This window comes from Moschus berezovskii, chromosome 18 (assembly GCF_049115385.1).
Source record: "Moschus berezovskii isolate FMDL1 chromosome 18, NW_MosBer_1.0, whole genome shotgun sequence".
NCBI classification, from domain to species: Eukaryota; Metazoa; Chordata; class Mammalia; order Artiodactyla; family Moschidae; genus Moschus; species Moschus berezovskii.
In genome coordinates, this window is record NC_142477.1 from 65,190,386 (window position 1) to 65,206,463 (window position 16,078).

The following is a 16,078-nucleotide window of genomic DNA, read 5'->3' on the forward strand; positions in this document are numbered from 1 at the left end:
TGAATCAGTTAACTTATTTGGAATTCTGTTGCTCTATCTACAAAATAGGGATAAATACATTACTTATTTCATAGGATTGTTGTAAGATTAAAATATGATCATATATGTAAAATGCTGACTGCAGTGACTCACATATGAAAACTTTCAATAAACCCCAACTCTTGTTATGGTTACTGTCATTACAACGAGGGGATGAATAGTGCGTGATGACCGAGAAGAGAGTTGAGGCTGTAGGTATTTGTGGGAGCTTGGCCTTTATCCAGTGGGAGAGAGGCACATCTATCAAAGCTGGGGAGTTTAAGGTCTGAGAAAGGAGAGTGAGACCTCGAAACCAATGGATAAGTTATTGCAGTAGCCTTTTAAGAGGGTTTTGCAGGCCTGAGCAAAGAATGTGGTGCGATTACCCCCTGAGAGCTATTGAGGATATAAAGTTGGGAGAAGTTGATGAGTTGTTGGCTCTGAGGAATGAAGAAGGGTACCACAATGGCCCAGGGGGGTTTAACCTGGGGAACTAGGAAAATGGAGACTCACCTGTAGATATAAGACGCAAGAGCTGGGACTTGTAGCCTCCCCTTGTGTCCCCATAGGGGACAGTTCATCCACATTGAGTGAGCATCTGTCCTGTGCTGTACTGTGGAACAGCCACTCGCTCATTGAGTCAGAGCCAGTGGTCTGTGTCAGGCCAGGGATGGAGAGGTGAACCAGACAGAGGGCTTGGGCCTCAGAAATAAACCAACATCTAAGTAAGCCAAATGCCATGTGGTGGTCACTGTGTCCTGGAGGCTGTAAGCAAGAGCTGAGAAGAGAGTGACAGTGCAGAGGCCACTGTAGATAATGTGGTCAGGGAAGGCCTTTGGAGAGATAATATTTAAGAGAAGATCTAAAGGATGAGAAAGAGGTGTGGGCGGGAAGACTTCAGGAGTAGGCATCTGGGAACAGTCAAGGCTTGGCGGCTGAGAAGGCAGAGCCCCTAGGCGGGCCAAGTTGGATTGTAGGTCCAGGGCTCTTGGGGAGGCTGGACCAGAAATAATAGGCTTGGAAGTCCTCATTAGGACCATGAGAAACGTGCTAGATGAATCTGTGGGAGAGCTGAAGACGTCCCATTGAAGGAAAGGGCAGAGATGGAGATAGGAAATGGAAAGGAGATGCCGAGGAGAGTCCCCTCAGAGGGAAGGGAGCCAGCAGAGTGTTCTCACAGAGATCCCAAGGGAGCGGCCAGCTGCTGCTCCACAGAGGCGAACCGAGGTGTGCGTGTGTCTGAAGACTGGAGAGTCCTGCGTGACTTCACCCTGAACCCTGGCCGCAGAGGGACGGGCTGGCGGTCGGACACGGAAGTGAAGTGAGGCGTCGGCGACCGTGGGTGGCAGCCACTCTCTGTGGGAAGCCATGTCCAGCGGGGACACATCCCCGCCCCCCAGCCTCTGCGTGCTCACAGCTGGCCTGTCAGTCCTCTTCCCTGAATCATATCCCCTTACTCACTGTTGCTCACTTTACTGCCTGCTTCATCACCCCAATAGGCAATGACAGCTTCCTCTCCCCGCCCCTCTGGAAGCTCAAATTCTTTCCCCAGCCTCCCGCGTTGTCTCCTTTCTGATGTGTTTGCAGCTGGAGCTGTTCTCTAGCCCACCTCGGCCCCCTCATCGATTCTGCCAGAGCCTGTACCTGAGCTGAGGGTACAGACGGATGGAGGACATGCTGCCTCGTCCCCCCGCCTGCTCCACAGATGGCTGAAAGCTGGTGCGCACATCCGTGCTTTCGTCCTCTCCACGCCTGACCTGCGGTCCCTGCCCCTCCCTGCGTCTCTGCACCCATTCCCTCCCACTCCTTGCTTTGCCCAGGCCTGTTTCATAACTGCTTCCTTTCATCCTCCTTTCTTCATGCTCCTGACGGCATTTTCCGCCGGCAGGACAGGCCTGCCCCTCATTGCAGGGCTTGCCCTTCCATCCGCTCATCTCGTCTCTAGTTCTGACATGGACACTGTCTACGAGGCAGTCACGCCCACACCCTTCCCCCAGCCTGATCAGGGGCCCCCCTGGGGAAGCAGGGACCACCGAGAGCCCAGGCCAGGAGCTCCTCGAAGTGACTTGTGTGCAGCGCCAGCTGCCCCACACCAGAGCAGCGTGTTCTCGGGTCTTTGAGCTGACCAGACGCAAAGGTTGTGGGCCAAAATATACACACCTCAGAAATACTGCTTGAAACTTCCAGTGGGACCTTTACAGCAGGAGATGACCGATCATTTGTTTTCCCCCTTGAATGTGTAGGTCTTTTGTGAGGGGAGAGGGAAGGGGAAAGAGGGAGGAGGAGGGGAATGAGAGCGGAGCAGCGTATGAGACTTCAGAAGTTCATTAAAAACAAAGCTTTAGATGTGGAGCGTATGTTCCCGGGGGAGGTGTGGGCTGTTGGTTGCTGTAACGAGTCGACTGTGGAAGGAGTACACTTGTGTCAGTAAGTTCACAGTGAGGAGAGAGAACGTTGCGTGCTTTTATGGCTCTGTTTGCTTCTCTTCACATATATATCCTGTTATCAGAAGGCCAAGTGATACCTTAAAAACAGGGGATCATAAGCCTCAAGACAGAGACCACCTGCCTTCTGGGCTAAAAAACGACAAATGTTGGGGCTGAGAGATTGCCCCTTCACACCAGTGTGAAGATGACTCATAGAGGAGAAGGCTTGGGGTAGGGCTTTATTCTGAATAATTTGGGAGAGTCCTCCTTGTATTGGTTAAAGGGAAGTAGGCTGGTTTCTCAGGGAGCTCAGGATTTGAGCCTCTGAACCCCTAGCTCACCTCCCCAGCACTCCCATCTCTCAGTGTGAGTAAGCACGCACCAAGCTATTTTTAATCGGAGCTGTCTTCACTACATGTAACCTAGTCATTTGGGAGTGACATCATGGTAACTGAGTAATCCCTTTGAAAGTTTATCAGAGATCCAAGATAATAGAATGGTCCTGGGGCTACTTGGATGAAAGTAGGTACAGGGTGTGTGTAAAACCATTTATTAAAAGCAAGCCCAAGCTCTATTGGTAGAAAACTTGGATATCTAGCAACACACTGGGTTTTTGTGACCCATGGCACATTTTGTAACTAGAGGACTATCTCTAAGTAAAAGTTCATGTGGTTATTAGTACTTGTTCTGATACTTTATTTTCTTTCCTCTATCTTGGTAATTAGGGAAGTTCCCTTGTGAACTTGGTTATAAATTCTGAAAATATTGACCTTAAATCTTATTAATAGCATGAGAAGACCAGTGGGAATTTTAGCTACACTAATGGTTATTGGATATGCTTGTTAGGGAGGTAATTATAGCAATATCAAACTGAAACATCATGTTGTTTTGTTTTAAAGAAAAAAGTCTCAAGCAGAGAATTTAGGCTTTGATTAGCATTTGAAGGTAAAATAGATTGGTGAAAAGAATAGACAGTCAATGTTTATCTTATCCTAAGCATCTTCATTGCCCATTTTAGGACTTTATATATTCTGCTGATGTTGGTATTCACATTTATCAGTGATTTCTATTTTGTTAGAGTTTGGAGTTTCTTGGGAAACTAACTGCAGGCAAAATTCACACACACACATATATACATATATATTTATGCTTAGTTGATCAGTCGTGTCCTCCTCTTTGTGACCCTATGGATTGTAGCCCACCAGGCTCCTCTGTCCATGGGGATTCTCTAGGCAAGAATATTAGACTGGGTTGCCATGCCCTCTGCCAGGGGATCTTCACCACCCAGGGATCGAACTCAGGTCTCCTGCATTACAGGCAGATTCTTTACTGTCTGAGCCACCAGGGGACCCCATATATATTATTATTGTTCAGCCACTTAGTTGTGTCTGACTCTTTGCGACCCCATGGACTACAGAATGCCAGGCTTCCCTGTCCTTCACCATCTCCTGGAGCTTGCTCAAACTCATGTCCATTAAGTCAGTGATGCCATCCAGCCACCTTGTCCTCTCTCGTCCCCTTCTCCTTCTGCCTTCAATCTTTCCCAGCATCGGTGTCTTTTCTAATGAGTCAGCTCTTCGCATCAGGTGGCCAAAGTATTGGAGCTTCAGCATCAGCCCTTCTAATGAATATTCAGGATTGATTTCCTTTAGGATTGACTGGTTTGATCTCCTTGCAGTCCAAGGGACTCTCAAGAGTCTTCTCCAACACCACAGTTCAAAAGCGACAATTTATTGGCCTTCAGCCTTCTTTATGGTCCAACTCTCACATCCATATGTGACTACTGGAAAAACCATAGCTTTAACTACATGTACCTTTGTGGTCAACGTAATATCTCTGCTTTTTAATACATTGTCTATGTTTGTCATAGCTTTTCTTCCAAGGAGCAAGCGTCTTTTAATTTCATGGCTGCAGTCACCATCCGCGGTGATTTTAGAGCCCTCCAAAATAAAGTCTGACACTGTTTCCGTTGTTTCCCCATCTATTTGCCATAAAGTGATGGGACCGGATGCCATGATCTTCACTTTTTGAAAGTTGAGTTTTAAGCCAACTTTTTCACTCTCTTTCACTTTCATCAAGAGGCTCTGTAGTTCCTCTTCGCTTCTTGCCATAAGGGTGGTGTCATCTGTATATCTGAGGTTATTGATATTTCTCCCGGCAGTCTTGATTTCAACTTGTGCTTCATCTAGCCTGGCATTTCATATGATATACTTTGCATATAAGTTAAATAATCAGGGTGACAATATACAGCCTTGAAGTACTCCTTTCCCAATTTTGAACCAGCCTGTTTTTCCATGTCTGATTCTAACTGTTGCTTCTTGACCTGTATACAGATTTATCAGGAGGCAGATAAGATGGTTTGGTATTCCCACCTTTTTAAGAATTTTCCACAGTTTGTTGTGATCCACACAGTCAAAGGCTTTAGCGTAGTCAGTGAAGTAGTAGTAAATGTCTTTCTGTGTACTTCTCGAAGTACGCTTTTATCTCTTCACAGGGAAGAATGAGCTACATATCTCTGGAAACTTTCTAACCTAACGTGGACATTCATATAAGAGATAGCTTTTTCAGATAATATATTAGTTTTAGAGTGAATCACTTGGCTCAAGGGAAGAAGGAACTAGTGAGACTTGGTGAAGTCTCCTAGGGTCATAGAATCAGAAAGGGAGGAAAGCTGATGGATCCACTAGGCTCATTTTGCCATATGAGTGTTTGCTGAAGCTGTCTTTGCCATGCTTTATTCTGTCTAATTTTAAACATTACAGTGCGTGTTGATGTCTCAGGACCCTGACTTTGACCTTATGACATTTCTCTTGAGAGTAACTATTATAACATCTAGCCACTGTCAGATTTCTTAGCCACTAGATCTGAAGAATCTGAACCTGTGGCTGGCATAAAAATCTCCTGTGCCCCTTTAATATACCTATCTTTTAAAGTGCAATATGATGGATATCTTTTAATTAGAAGCTATAATTATTGAATGTCTTACTTTTACAGGTAGATGAAGGGGTTAAGGGGACAAAAGTATGTTTGTCATGGGAAAAACTGCTAGTTGAATAAAACACTCTAGGAAATACGGTAAATGGAAACCTTTGTTACTGTAAAACAATGGCCATTAAGTGACTATTATGTAATGTTATTTCTTAAGTCTGATCTGGAATGACTTGTTGCTTTTGGAACTTGGGATAGAGTTCCTGTACAAATATTCCTTTCACTTGGCTAATCTCAAGATTTTTCAAACAAAATTGAAGACTTTTCCCTGTAGGTTATCTACATCAGGCACTGAATATGAAGATACAGAAGCCATGTCAAATGCATTATTTTTCCAAGTGAAGGTTAGTTTTATCCTCTTTGTACTCTCCATTCTGGGCTTCCCATGTGGCTCAGTGGTAAAGAGTCCGCCTGCCAATGTAGGACCCGCAGGAGATGCAAGTTTGATCCCTGGCTGGAGTAATCCCATGGGCACGGGAGCTTGATGGGCTTTAGTCCATGGGGTCGCAAAAAGTGGGACATGACTGAGCATATGCACAGGCTTACATATTCTCCATTCTAGACCCATCTAGATAAACACAAATTATTTGCTAATCCAAAAAATAGTTCACAGTAAAATTAGCCAACTCTTGCTTAACTGCTCCAAAGGGCAGACAGGTGGCAGGACAACTGATCGGCACACTCACCTGTCTTGGCAGGTTGAATGGATGACTATGAATTTGCATTTTCCATAAAACATAGTGAAGTGAAAGTCGCTCAGTCGTGTCTGACTCTTTGCGACCCCATGGACACTACAGTCCATGGAATTCTCCAGGCCAGAATACTGGAGTGGGTAGCCTTTCCCTTCTCCAGGGGATCTTCCCAACCCAGGGATCGAATCCAGGTCTCCTGCGTTGCAGGCAGATTCTTTACCAGCTGAGTCACAAGGGAAGCCCCCATAAAAGATGGGTCCCTAAGTAAAGGAAATTTTAAATTTATGATTCAAATGGTCATGGTGGGATAGGTAGCACATAGGATAGTTCAGGAGTGCTTAAGGTCATAGTTGTTGGTGAGGATTCTGCAAAATGAGCTAATATGTTTATGAATTATAATTTCCTGTGTGCTTTAGGATTTGATGTTTAGGGTTAACTGTTTGGACCACAGAGCTAGTAAGGAATAAAAGTTGCCCCATTTTTATGATATGACCTATAAACTTTGTATGTAGTGTTTTTCCTCAATGGATGACTTTTCTCATGTCAATTAAAAAAAAAAAACTAACCTTGGAAATCTAGGAATTTTAAGGTGAAAAGTCAATAGTGTTTTTTTTTTTAATTTTTATTTAATAAATGGTACAAAGCACAATGCCAAAAACATTAACAGTTAAAATTTCACCAAATGAAAAATAGTGGTTTTTATAAACCTCCTTAACATGGTAATCCAAACTTAAGATCAGATCTCTGCTTCCTTCAATGTAGTCCTTAGACCTTAGTGATTTTTGGATGTTATTTTTTACCAGCATTACCCTGGCCAAAATGCCCTCCTGATAGGTTGACTTAAGGTTTTCTCTGAAATTGTTACTGATTACTGATCATTTGATGGCTTCTTTAAAAAAAAAGGAAAAAAAAAAACCCTCCTTAAACAGAAGAAATTGTGGTTTATTTTACCTTTCGAGATTTAATGCTATAATTATTCTACCTTCTCACATCAGACCTAGGGTGATATTTGGATCAAAAGATACAAGTTACTTGAACTGGCTAGATATACCGCAACTTTTTGATGGCATACAAACATTTCATTTCATGGATCCCAGGTTTGAAATCCATGAAGAATAGGGTTCTGACTCTTGGCACGGATAGACATATTCAGAAGTGTTGTATTCAAGCCAGAGTAAACATATATGCCCTTTACACTTTCTTTCGGTTAGGAGAAGTCACTTCTGAACACTTATTTTGGCATTAAGGAAGCTCGTCATGACCTATTGTTCAAGAAAGATTATAGTTCTCACTCTAAGCCAGTTTTCTAGTTCCCATGTAAATGAAATGCCCAGCCGAGAAAACAAGCTTCACTTTTCAAACCTTCTATTCTTTTAGGCGTGTCCTACAGGCAGTGGCTTGTAGCTGCTCCTTCAGCCTCTTAACAGGTTTGATTTCAAATCTATTTAATAAGAAACTAACATGTTTGGAGGGGATTCATGGCCCAACATTTATGGATTTTGTTGGGAAGTTCCAGGTGTGTATATATCTTAAACTCTGTTAAGACATGTGAGACTGAAATGATTTTGGCTTGCTTTGTTTGGTTTGGTTTTTGCCTTCTAGTCATAAGAAGTCTTAGGGATTTGATTGGGAGGGAACAACCTCCCCATCCTTACGGCCGTGTAGCTCCTCTGTCAATTTCTTGTCTTTGGCTGCCTTAAAAGCACTAAAGAAAACTCACATGTTGTAAACTGGGTCAAAAAAAATAGAAAAATCAGAAGCCAAGGGGGATTAACCTCTGAAAGATGGGGAGATAATTACATTTAAAGATACTTGGAGGGACTTATTTATGAGTTATGTATCTCGGTATGATCCTTTTTCTGCTTTGGAGCTCATGGATGAGGCTGAATCACCTTCTGAAAGCTGATACCCTAATAACCTAGTTTGACTCTGTCTGACTTCTGTGGGCAAGTCTGAGGATTTATTGCATTGTCTTATTTATTAATTTGTGTACCAAATATTTATTGAATATCTTTCATATGACCAGGACTATGCTTATCACCTGGGAAACAAAGATATGCATGTCATGGTCCTTCTGTTCAAGTAGCTCAATCTAGTGGGGTTAGAAAGTGATGTGGACAGATAATTACGGTAACCTGTAATAGCCAGTAGGATATCCACCAACATCAGCTTGGGAGGAGGGAGAGGAAGGGTATCTGTTGATGTATGTTGTCTCCTTTAATGCTCCCTGTAATATCTCTTATACAGATGAAAAAAAATTGAGGCTTATAAAAGTTAATTAATTGTCCCTAAATTACTAATAGTACAGGGTAAATCCGGATAAAAATATAACTGGCTATCCTGACTCCAAAGGAAATACAGATCCAACAATGTTCTAATTATTGAAAATAGTATTTGTAAAGAAAGATTTTAGTCACTTAATTTTTGTTGTACAGCATCCTCCTGGTAATTCAAAGATATTTGTGGAATACTGAGTGCTGATAATTTTGATCTTTGCTATAGAAATGCCACCTGCTGTCTAAGGGAAGAGAATAAAAAATAGAAGTAGCTTTTACTTTGTTTTAAAATGCCACCTGCTGATTCTCTTTCCCATTAATGAAAATTGTATATGTATTCTCCTGTAATTTCCCCATCGTAAAGTATCACAGTTTATAATGGTATTTGAGTGGGCTTGTGCTTTTGAAATTGAGGTTTTACTTTATAGTGAAGCTCTGAACAACTGCTGTCTTACAGGTCTTTTGAATGAATAACACTCTACGACACCCCTGCTTGTTTTGCTGAGATTTCTAGGCATTATAAAATCCTGTGCATTCACATGAGTATATATTATAGACTTATCTCAAAATCTTTGCCAATCTTGTAATAGAGCGTGTAGTTCATTTCATGGAAAGAATGAAAATTCTAACCTCTTACATGGCAATATGTTGTGAATGCCAGGAAAGATCTGTTGGGGTTTTAGAGATGAATTGCTTACAGGCTTCTTCTTCACTTTTTAAAAACATGGTAATTTCTCTTAAGTATGCTAATGCTAACTACATTCTTAAGCAGAGAAATTGATGACACTTGAATGCATGTTTTTCTCTTTGAAAAATCATTGTATTTAGAGAACTAGGATGTAACTGCTTTCCTGTGCTTAAAACAATTGTGTAAGAATAAAATATGAACAATCTACAACATACAAGAGGCACAAATATTGTGTCCAGAGTTCTTGGAACCACAGAAATCCTTAATTGGCCGTGTCTTCATTCTCAGCGGTGCAGTATGTGAGATGCTTTTGAGAAATGGCTGTCCCTTACCAAGGATGGAGGGGAAAGAAGTCTTTCCTTCAGGCACATTTTTTTAAATGTTAAAGAAGGTGTTTTTCACTGCCACCAATCCAGATTCCTACTGACACAGGGTTTACGACTCTAATGTACTCACACTAGAAAAAGAATGTCTAGGCAGCTAGGTGTGCTTTGCTTTAACACTGTTTATTGAGACAGAATTTACATGTGGTACAACTATCATTTTTAGGTATGCAGCGCTTTGAGTTTTGACAAATACATTCATGTAATCATCACAGTGAAGATACAGAATATTTCCATCACCTCAGAAAGTTTTAGGTACTCCTTAATTGTTTGGTGATGCTAATAGAGGTTTAGAATAGCAGGTTTTTTTGGTTCTTCCTTCCCAACTCCCTTAAAAAAGTTACCTCCATATTTCGTTATGTCTTGCCTAGTTGTGCTCCAGGGTCCTTTTTCTATCCCAGAATCCCAGCGAGGATACTGTGTTACATCGTGTCATCCTTTTAAACAATCATTTTGATGAAGAAGATGGTTAACATTACTTAACATAGTTTGATTACATGGTTGGTAATGTCAAGTGGATACCCGGAAAATGCATCAGAATGAGCTAATCGAAAGAGAAGCTTAAACAACCTAAATTGTGTGGTCCATTATTAGCGTATAATAGGCCCTTTGATGCCACATAGGTGAGGAAGTTTTAAGAAACCAGATAAACACAGTCTACTAGTAGAAAATGGTTATAAATAATTTGGTGGTGTTTATTGGGGAAGGAAACAAAGCCATGAGGTGGAAGATTGGGAGGTATGTAATAGCTTATGGTTGTTAGAAAATAAAGAAGTCCAGAAGGAAGCATGGAGTTTTTCCATGCCAGTAAACACAGACCAACACATACATTTTGAGAAAGGTAAAGTCAAGATATTTTATTTGCCTTGTAAAATAATATACCATGTCTCTTCATGATTTTTATTATATTTTAATTTCAGTGGAATCTATGTAACTTTGAGAAGAAAATGTAAACTTATGCCTAAGACAGAAAATGGAGAAAATATGAACAGCTGTTAAAATCACCCCAAATTTGAGTGCTCAGATATAACCACTGTGAAGAATATGGTATTATCCTCCATGTATTTATTCTGGGCATGTGTGTGCACACACATACCACAAAACTTATATTTTATTGAGCTTCCTGTTTGATGAGCTACTTCCCGCGCCTCTTAAAGAGGTTCCTTTAAACAGCCACCTTTACAGTGGTAAGATTTCCAAAAATATTGAAAACTATAATGTACAAGAAGGCATGGGCAGGAGGTTATCTGTAAACTTGAGGGGAAGCATTCAAAATCATGCTGTGAAAGCTGGCCTACTGATGAACAGTCAGTCTCACCTGATGTGGGAGTGTCCACGCCGGCTCACTGGTGTGCAGAGGTGGGGCGAGGCCATGGATGCCCGTGATGTCACCTTGGATGGTCTCACATTTTAGTTTCTGTTTTTCTCCACCTGTATTCAGCTCTCTTTTGAAATGTTCCCTTTAAAAATACTCCTGCTAACTCAGAAAGATTCCAATTACCATCTCCCCACAGGCTTAAATGTTAAACCTCAAGATCTAAACTTTATCCCTTATGTGTGTGAGCAGGCTTGCCAGATGGCAGGCCAATTAATATATTTTTGCAAGGTGTAGAAATGTTTTTTCTCCATAGGGGAACAATGAATCCATCTGCTCCACATCTTCCTTTCCCCTCTGTCCTTTGGGGGAAATCATCATTTAATTTTCAGAAATAAATTGTGCAACTCTCTAAGTGATGCTTTCTGCTTTTTAAGGGAGATGGTTTTAAGAATTGAAACTTTTTCTTACTGTGAGGATGTAACAACCCTATGTCATGGATTAAAATATCTGGACATTTAAATTTCATCCAGGGTACTTTCTTTTCATAAGTTGGACATTACAGAATCATATATTTAAAAGCTAATTTATAGAATCCTTAACTTGGAAGCAGCTTCGGAAGCATCTAGTCAAACCCCCTCATTGTAAGATGAGGAAGTTGATGCTTAGGTACCAAAGTTTGAAGCTAATCTCCAGATTCCCAAATTAGGACAGTGATGTTGAAAACAAAATCTTTCATTTCTCAAGGGCAATAAAAGGAGAGAGAACCTTGAATAAGATTCAGCCAGGAGAAGAAGCACATTCATGTCTGTTGCCTAGTTTTTCTTGAGTTTTAGACACTGAGCTGTGTGCATTACCCTTATAGTGTCTTTTCATACACGAGTGGCAATTGATATCGACAGGTAATTAACTATTTAGTGTCTGTGTGTTCCCTCCAACTCTGTTAAAATTCCTGAAGAACCGAGTACCATGTCTTTTTTTTTTTTTAAAGCACTTATAAAGTGTGCTATCCGGGCATGGAATGAAAGAATTACTGAGTATGTGAATATCAGTGGGGTTAGTTTACAAAATCCTTTCAGGGTGTGTTGGAATTCTAGGAGCATGACCATCTTAGAGCTTTGCCATAATCTGGCATGTTATAATACAGAGTTTGGTTATTTTTTCCTTGTGTTTATGAAGGTGTTCAGTACTGGGTATTCCAGAAGCTTCCCTTGGGAGGAATGTTTTACCCATAACTCTGTTTGCAAGCACTTTTGCTGTCATAGTTGGGCATAGATTGGGTAACATTAGATGAAATAAAAGATTTAGACTTGCCTTTTTATTTTTTTCTTTCAAGTTGGCTCTTCTTCCTTATCTGTGTTTAACCTAATAGACTCTCTTCATATAGTAGAAAATGTCCAGACTTTGGGGCAGGGAGACCTTGGTTGGAATCCTGACTCAGTGACAACCTAGACATGTGATTTTGGCAGGTGACCTTACCTCTGATACTTGGTTTTCTCATCTTAAGTAGGAAAAATAGCCAACAAATCTTTTTTGTGCCTTAAATAAGATAAATTGTGAACCATTTAGATCGGGGGCAGATAAGATACAGTCTACAGACCAAATCCACTCTATTACCTGTTTTTATACATAAAGGTTTATTAGAACTCAGCCACACCAGTCCAGTTAGGTATTATTTATGGCTTCTGGTAATACAGTAGCATAATCCAGTGCAGAAATCTGCATACGAACTAGTTTTGTTCCGAGACTATGTTCAAAAGTCCAGTTTGCTTGTATGTCCAACAGAGTTAGTTTAGATATCCAACTAATGTGATCAGCTGTATGGTACTATACTGTAATAGGTTTATAGTACTTTTCACACAGATAATACTTTAAAAATAAACTCAAGATAAAGAAAACATTTTAAATCTTACAATACAGAACAATAGCTGGCATACAGGGCACGTTCAGATCTTGGAAAGTTCACTACTTGAATGTTCTCATGTAGGGTACTTACTGTAGTTGTAACATGAGCTTCTGGTTTGCAAAGTCAAAAACATGTACTATCTGGTCTTCTACAGAAAATCTTTGCCAAACCAGGAGCTAGGGCAATGCCTCACAAATATAGATGCTCAGTAAATATTAATTTTACCTTCTTCCCATAGATTATTTCAAGCACAGTCTTTCCCTGTAGGCACTCTTAAAAAAAGATGGTGTGGGACGGCCTTCCCTAGTGATTCTTCTAAAACCCCTGCCCACTTCTGGAGTATGACCAAAGCCTTGAGCCATGACGCAGGCCAGAACACGCTGAGAGAGGTGTCTCCATGGCTTCCACAGCCCTGATATGGATGGAGCACGACTGAACTTGCACTGGGTGTCATTCACGTGACAGGAATAGAGTTTGCGCTAATCTGAGTGTAAATAAAGGCTCTGCTCTTTGTAACATGTCCAGTTTAGTTCATATTATTTCTCATGGTGAATTAGTAGGAGGGTCCAACCTGTACTTCTCCAGAAGCTTCCCAACACAACTCCTCAGACTGTAGAATTTTTTCATTTCTACACTAAAAAATCATAGCACATAATAAATACTGTCTTTAGTAAAGGACCTTCTGAAATCTTACAGCAGGATTTTTCTGCAGCAGGTGTGGGCCATTCGAAAGAGAAAGTTCTCAAAGGAGCAGTAACATTTTTTGGTTTGTTTATTTTGTTTTGGGTTTTAAGCAAAATGAACTCAGAGTTCTTTCGCAGTTTTGATGAGGGACCCCCTGGCGTGTAGTAGAAACTGAGACGGGAATAGACTGCCGGGCGCCGGTGAGGAGTTAGTGATACATGACCACACTCCCGCCTGTGAGGAGTTAGTGATACATGACCACACTCCGCCTCCCACACGTGGTGGAGAGAAAGATGGAGGGCCTTGAAGAGCTCTTAAGGGCTATTTACACTTGCTTGTCATTTTTTATTTTAAAGGATGTATTGAGGAATTTTTTTGAGAGTAATAAAGGTGGTTTGTTTTTTTTAAACATTTCAGCATTACATTGTGTCTTTAAAAATAAAACTGGGAAGAAATTATTAAAAGCATTACCTAAAATTTTGTAAAGTCCTCCTCGACTCTCTGCCTTTCTGTTCCAGTACATTTTAGTGTTTCTGGTGATTCTACACAGGCTTGTTAGCATTTATCCCAACGTGCTGTGATTCTGTATATACTTCTCTGAATTCCCAGCTGATTGTGACTGCCTTGAAGCGGAGCCTTTCTGCCAGCATAGTGCCTGGCACATAATAGGCACTTAATAAAGGTTTATTGAATGAAAGCACTCCACAGTGAGCGTATCTGTGCATATAGCTTTTTCTGTCTTTCAGAGCTATTTTGTTAGGATAAATTCCCAGTATAGAGATTTCTAGGCCAAAGTGACATGAACATGTTTATGAATTTTGAAACATCATGCCGGGTAGCTTTTGTGTCTACTTGAGGTTCCTTCCAAGTTTGTGACTCTTATATCACATGTTATGTTATTGCTAGATTGGCAGTCTGGTGGTTCCATATTTTCCGTAGCAGAAAAAAAAAAAAATGACAGGAGGGTACCTCATTGCCAGATTCAAGTCTGGAATGAATGTTGCATATGCTTTAGGATGAAAAGCTTCTCAAAGAATGAAAATTCCTCCTGTGGAACGTGGGAAATAGAGGGAAGCAAGCAGTAGGGGCAAGATGCAGGGTTAAGGACACTATTATAGGAGCAAATAACTCCTGGAGTTTTACTGCTGCTCTGAACTTTTACTGTACTGTCATCAATATTTCATGAAAGCAATTGGCTATTTCTTTTATTTGTTTTTTACCCTCAGCACATTTAATGTTCAAAAGTGAAACATTACTAAATGCAAAGTGCTATTAATGCACATTCCAAGATCTGCTTTTATCAAGGTTTGAAATTGTTTGTCTAATGTATTATGCATTTCCATCTTCAATTGATCTGATTTGTGTGTGTGAAATAAGATTGAGTCTCTACGCTGTGACCTTGGACAGTGCTAGCTTTTTTTGAGTTTGAATTTCCCCTTCCTCATCTAGTACTTGGCAGGCTCATAAATGAGCACTGATAAATAGCCACTCTACCTTTTGGTACAAGTATGCTATTGGTGCACGCCTGGAGTCACCTACATGCCACTTCATAGATGGCATATGAAGTTTATGGGGGATAAGCTGAATACAGCAAGTGTGAAGTGAAAGTTGCTCAGTCTTTGCGACCCCAAGGACTATACACAGTCCATGGAATTCTCCAGGCCAGAATACTGGAGTGGGTAGCCATTCCCTTTTCCAGGGGATCTTCCCAACCCTGGGATTGAACCCAAGTCCCCCGCATTGCAGGCGGATTCTTTACCAGCTGTGCCTCATAAGAAGTCCAAGAATACTGGAGTGGGTAGCTGTTCCCTTCTCCAGGGGATCTTCCCAACCCAGGAATTGAACCAGGGTTTCCTGCATTGCAGGTGGATTCTTTACTAGCTGAGCTACCAGGGAAGTCCTGAATATACCAAGGGCATTGTTCAATTAGAAATATCCTGTGTTTAGATTGAGGATTCTCATATAAGTACAAAGGTTTAACAGATATTTTAAATAATTTGTGAATATTCTGTGTTCATTATTCCATTGTGCATATATTCTCTTACAGCTCAGATTCAATCCATTCATACTCAGACCTGTGACTTCAATCTCTGAGAATGAGATGAAGGAGTTAGAAAAACTTCCCGTATGCTAGATCTGACTTTCGGGGAATATCCCTCATCTTTCCCAGCAAACTAGAGCCTCTGGGCCTTGATCTAGTTAGACATATGTAGGAGGATCTCTGAGAAGCCAGTAATTACATGGGAGCACGTGACCACACTTGGGTCATTCCCAGCCACAGCTGTTAAGGACTCTATGAGCAATGAAGTCAGATGATCTTGTTTTTAGTCACATTTCTGCCACTAACAAGCTGTGTGACATTAGCACGATTTCCTTGGCCCTCTACTGCTAACCAGTTTTTAAACTCCTGGATTCTACTGACAGTATGGTGAAACCTATGAACCACTTTTCAGAAAAGTATCTTTTAAGTGTATAAAATGAAATAAACATATAAAATTATGAAGAAAGCCAGTTATATTGAAATCATCATTAAAACACTAAAAATTGATGATTTTTTTTTGTGATTCTTTACTAGTACATCAGATATCAGGAGTTAGAGGTATGTCTAGTTAACTATTAATTCCATAATTTGGAAGTGATAATGAGTAAAGTGACTTGTTAATGCAGCAACTATCCGATGATATGAAAATGTATGTGATTTC

General features: G+C 40.8%; 1 protein-coding gene across 16 annotated transcripts in view; it reads left to right on the top strand.

Annotated features, from left to right (window-relative positions):
* MAST4 (microtubule associated serine/threonine kinase family member 4) overlaps positions 1-16,078 on the top strand; it is a 642,435-nt gene that overhangs the window by 458,766 nt on the left and 167,591 nt on the right. The window contains exon 1 of one of the 16 annotated variants that reach the window (XM_055421952.2): positions 2,304-7,640. The exons of the other annotated variants lie outside the window; for them this stretch is intronic. Coding sequence (XP_055277927.2) covers positions 7,603-7,640 — 38 coding nt within the window. The 5' untranslated portion in view covers positions 2,304-7,602. Of the gene's footprint in view, positions 1-2,303; positions 7,641-16,078 lie in introns of those variants that run through there. 16 annotated transcript variants of the gene reach the window in all.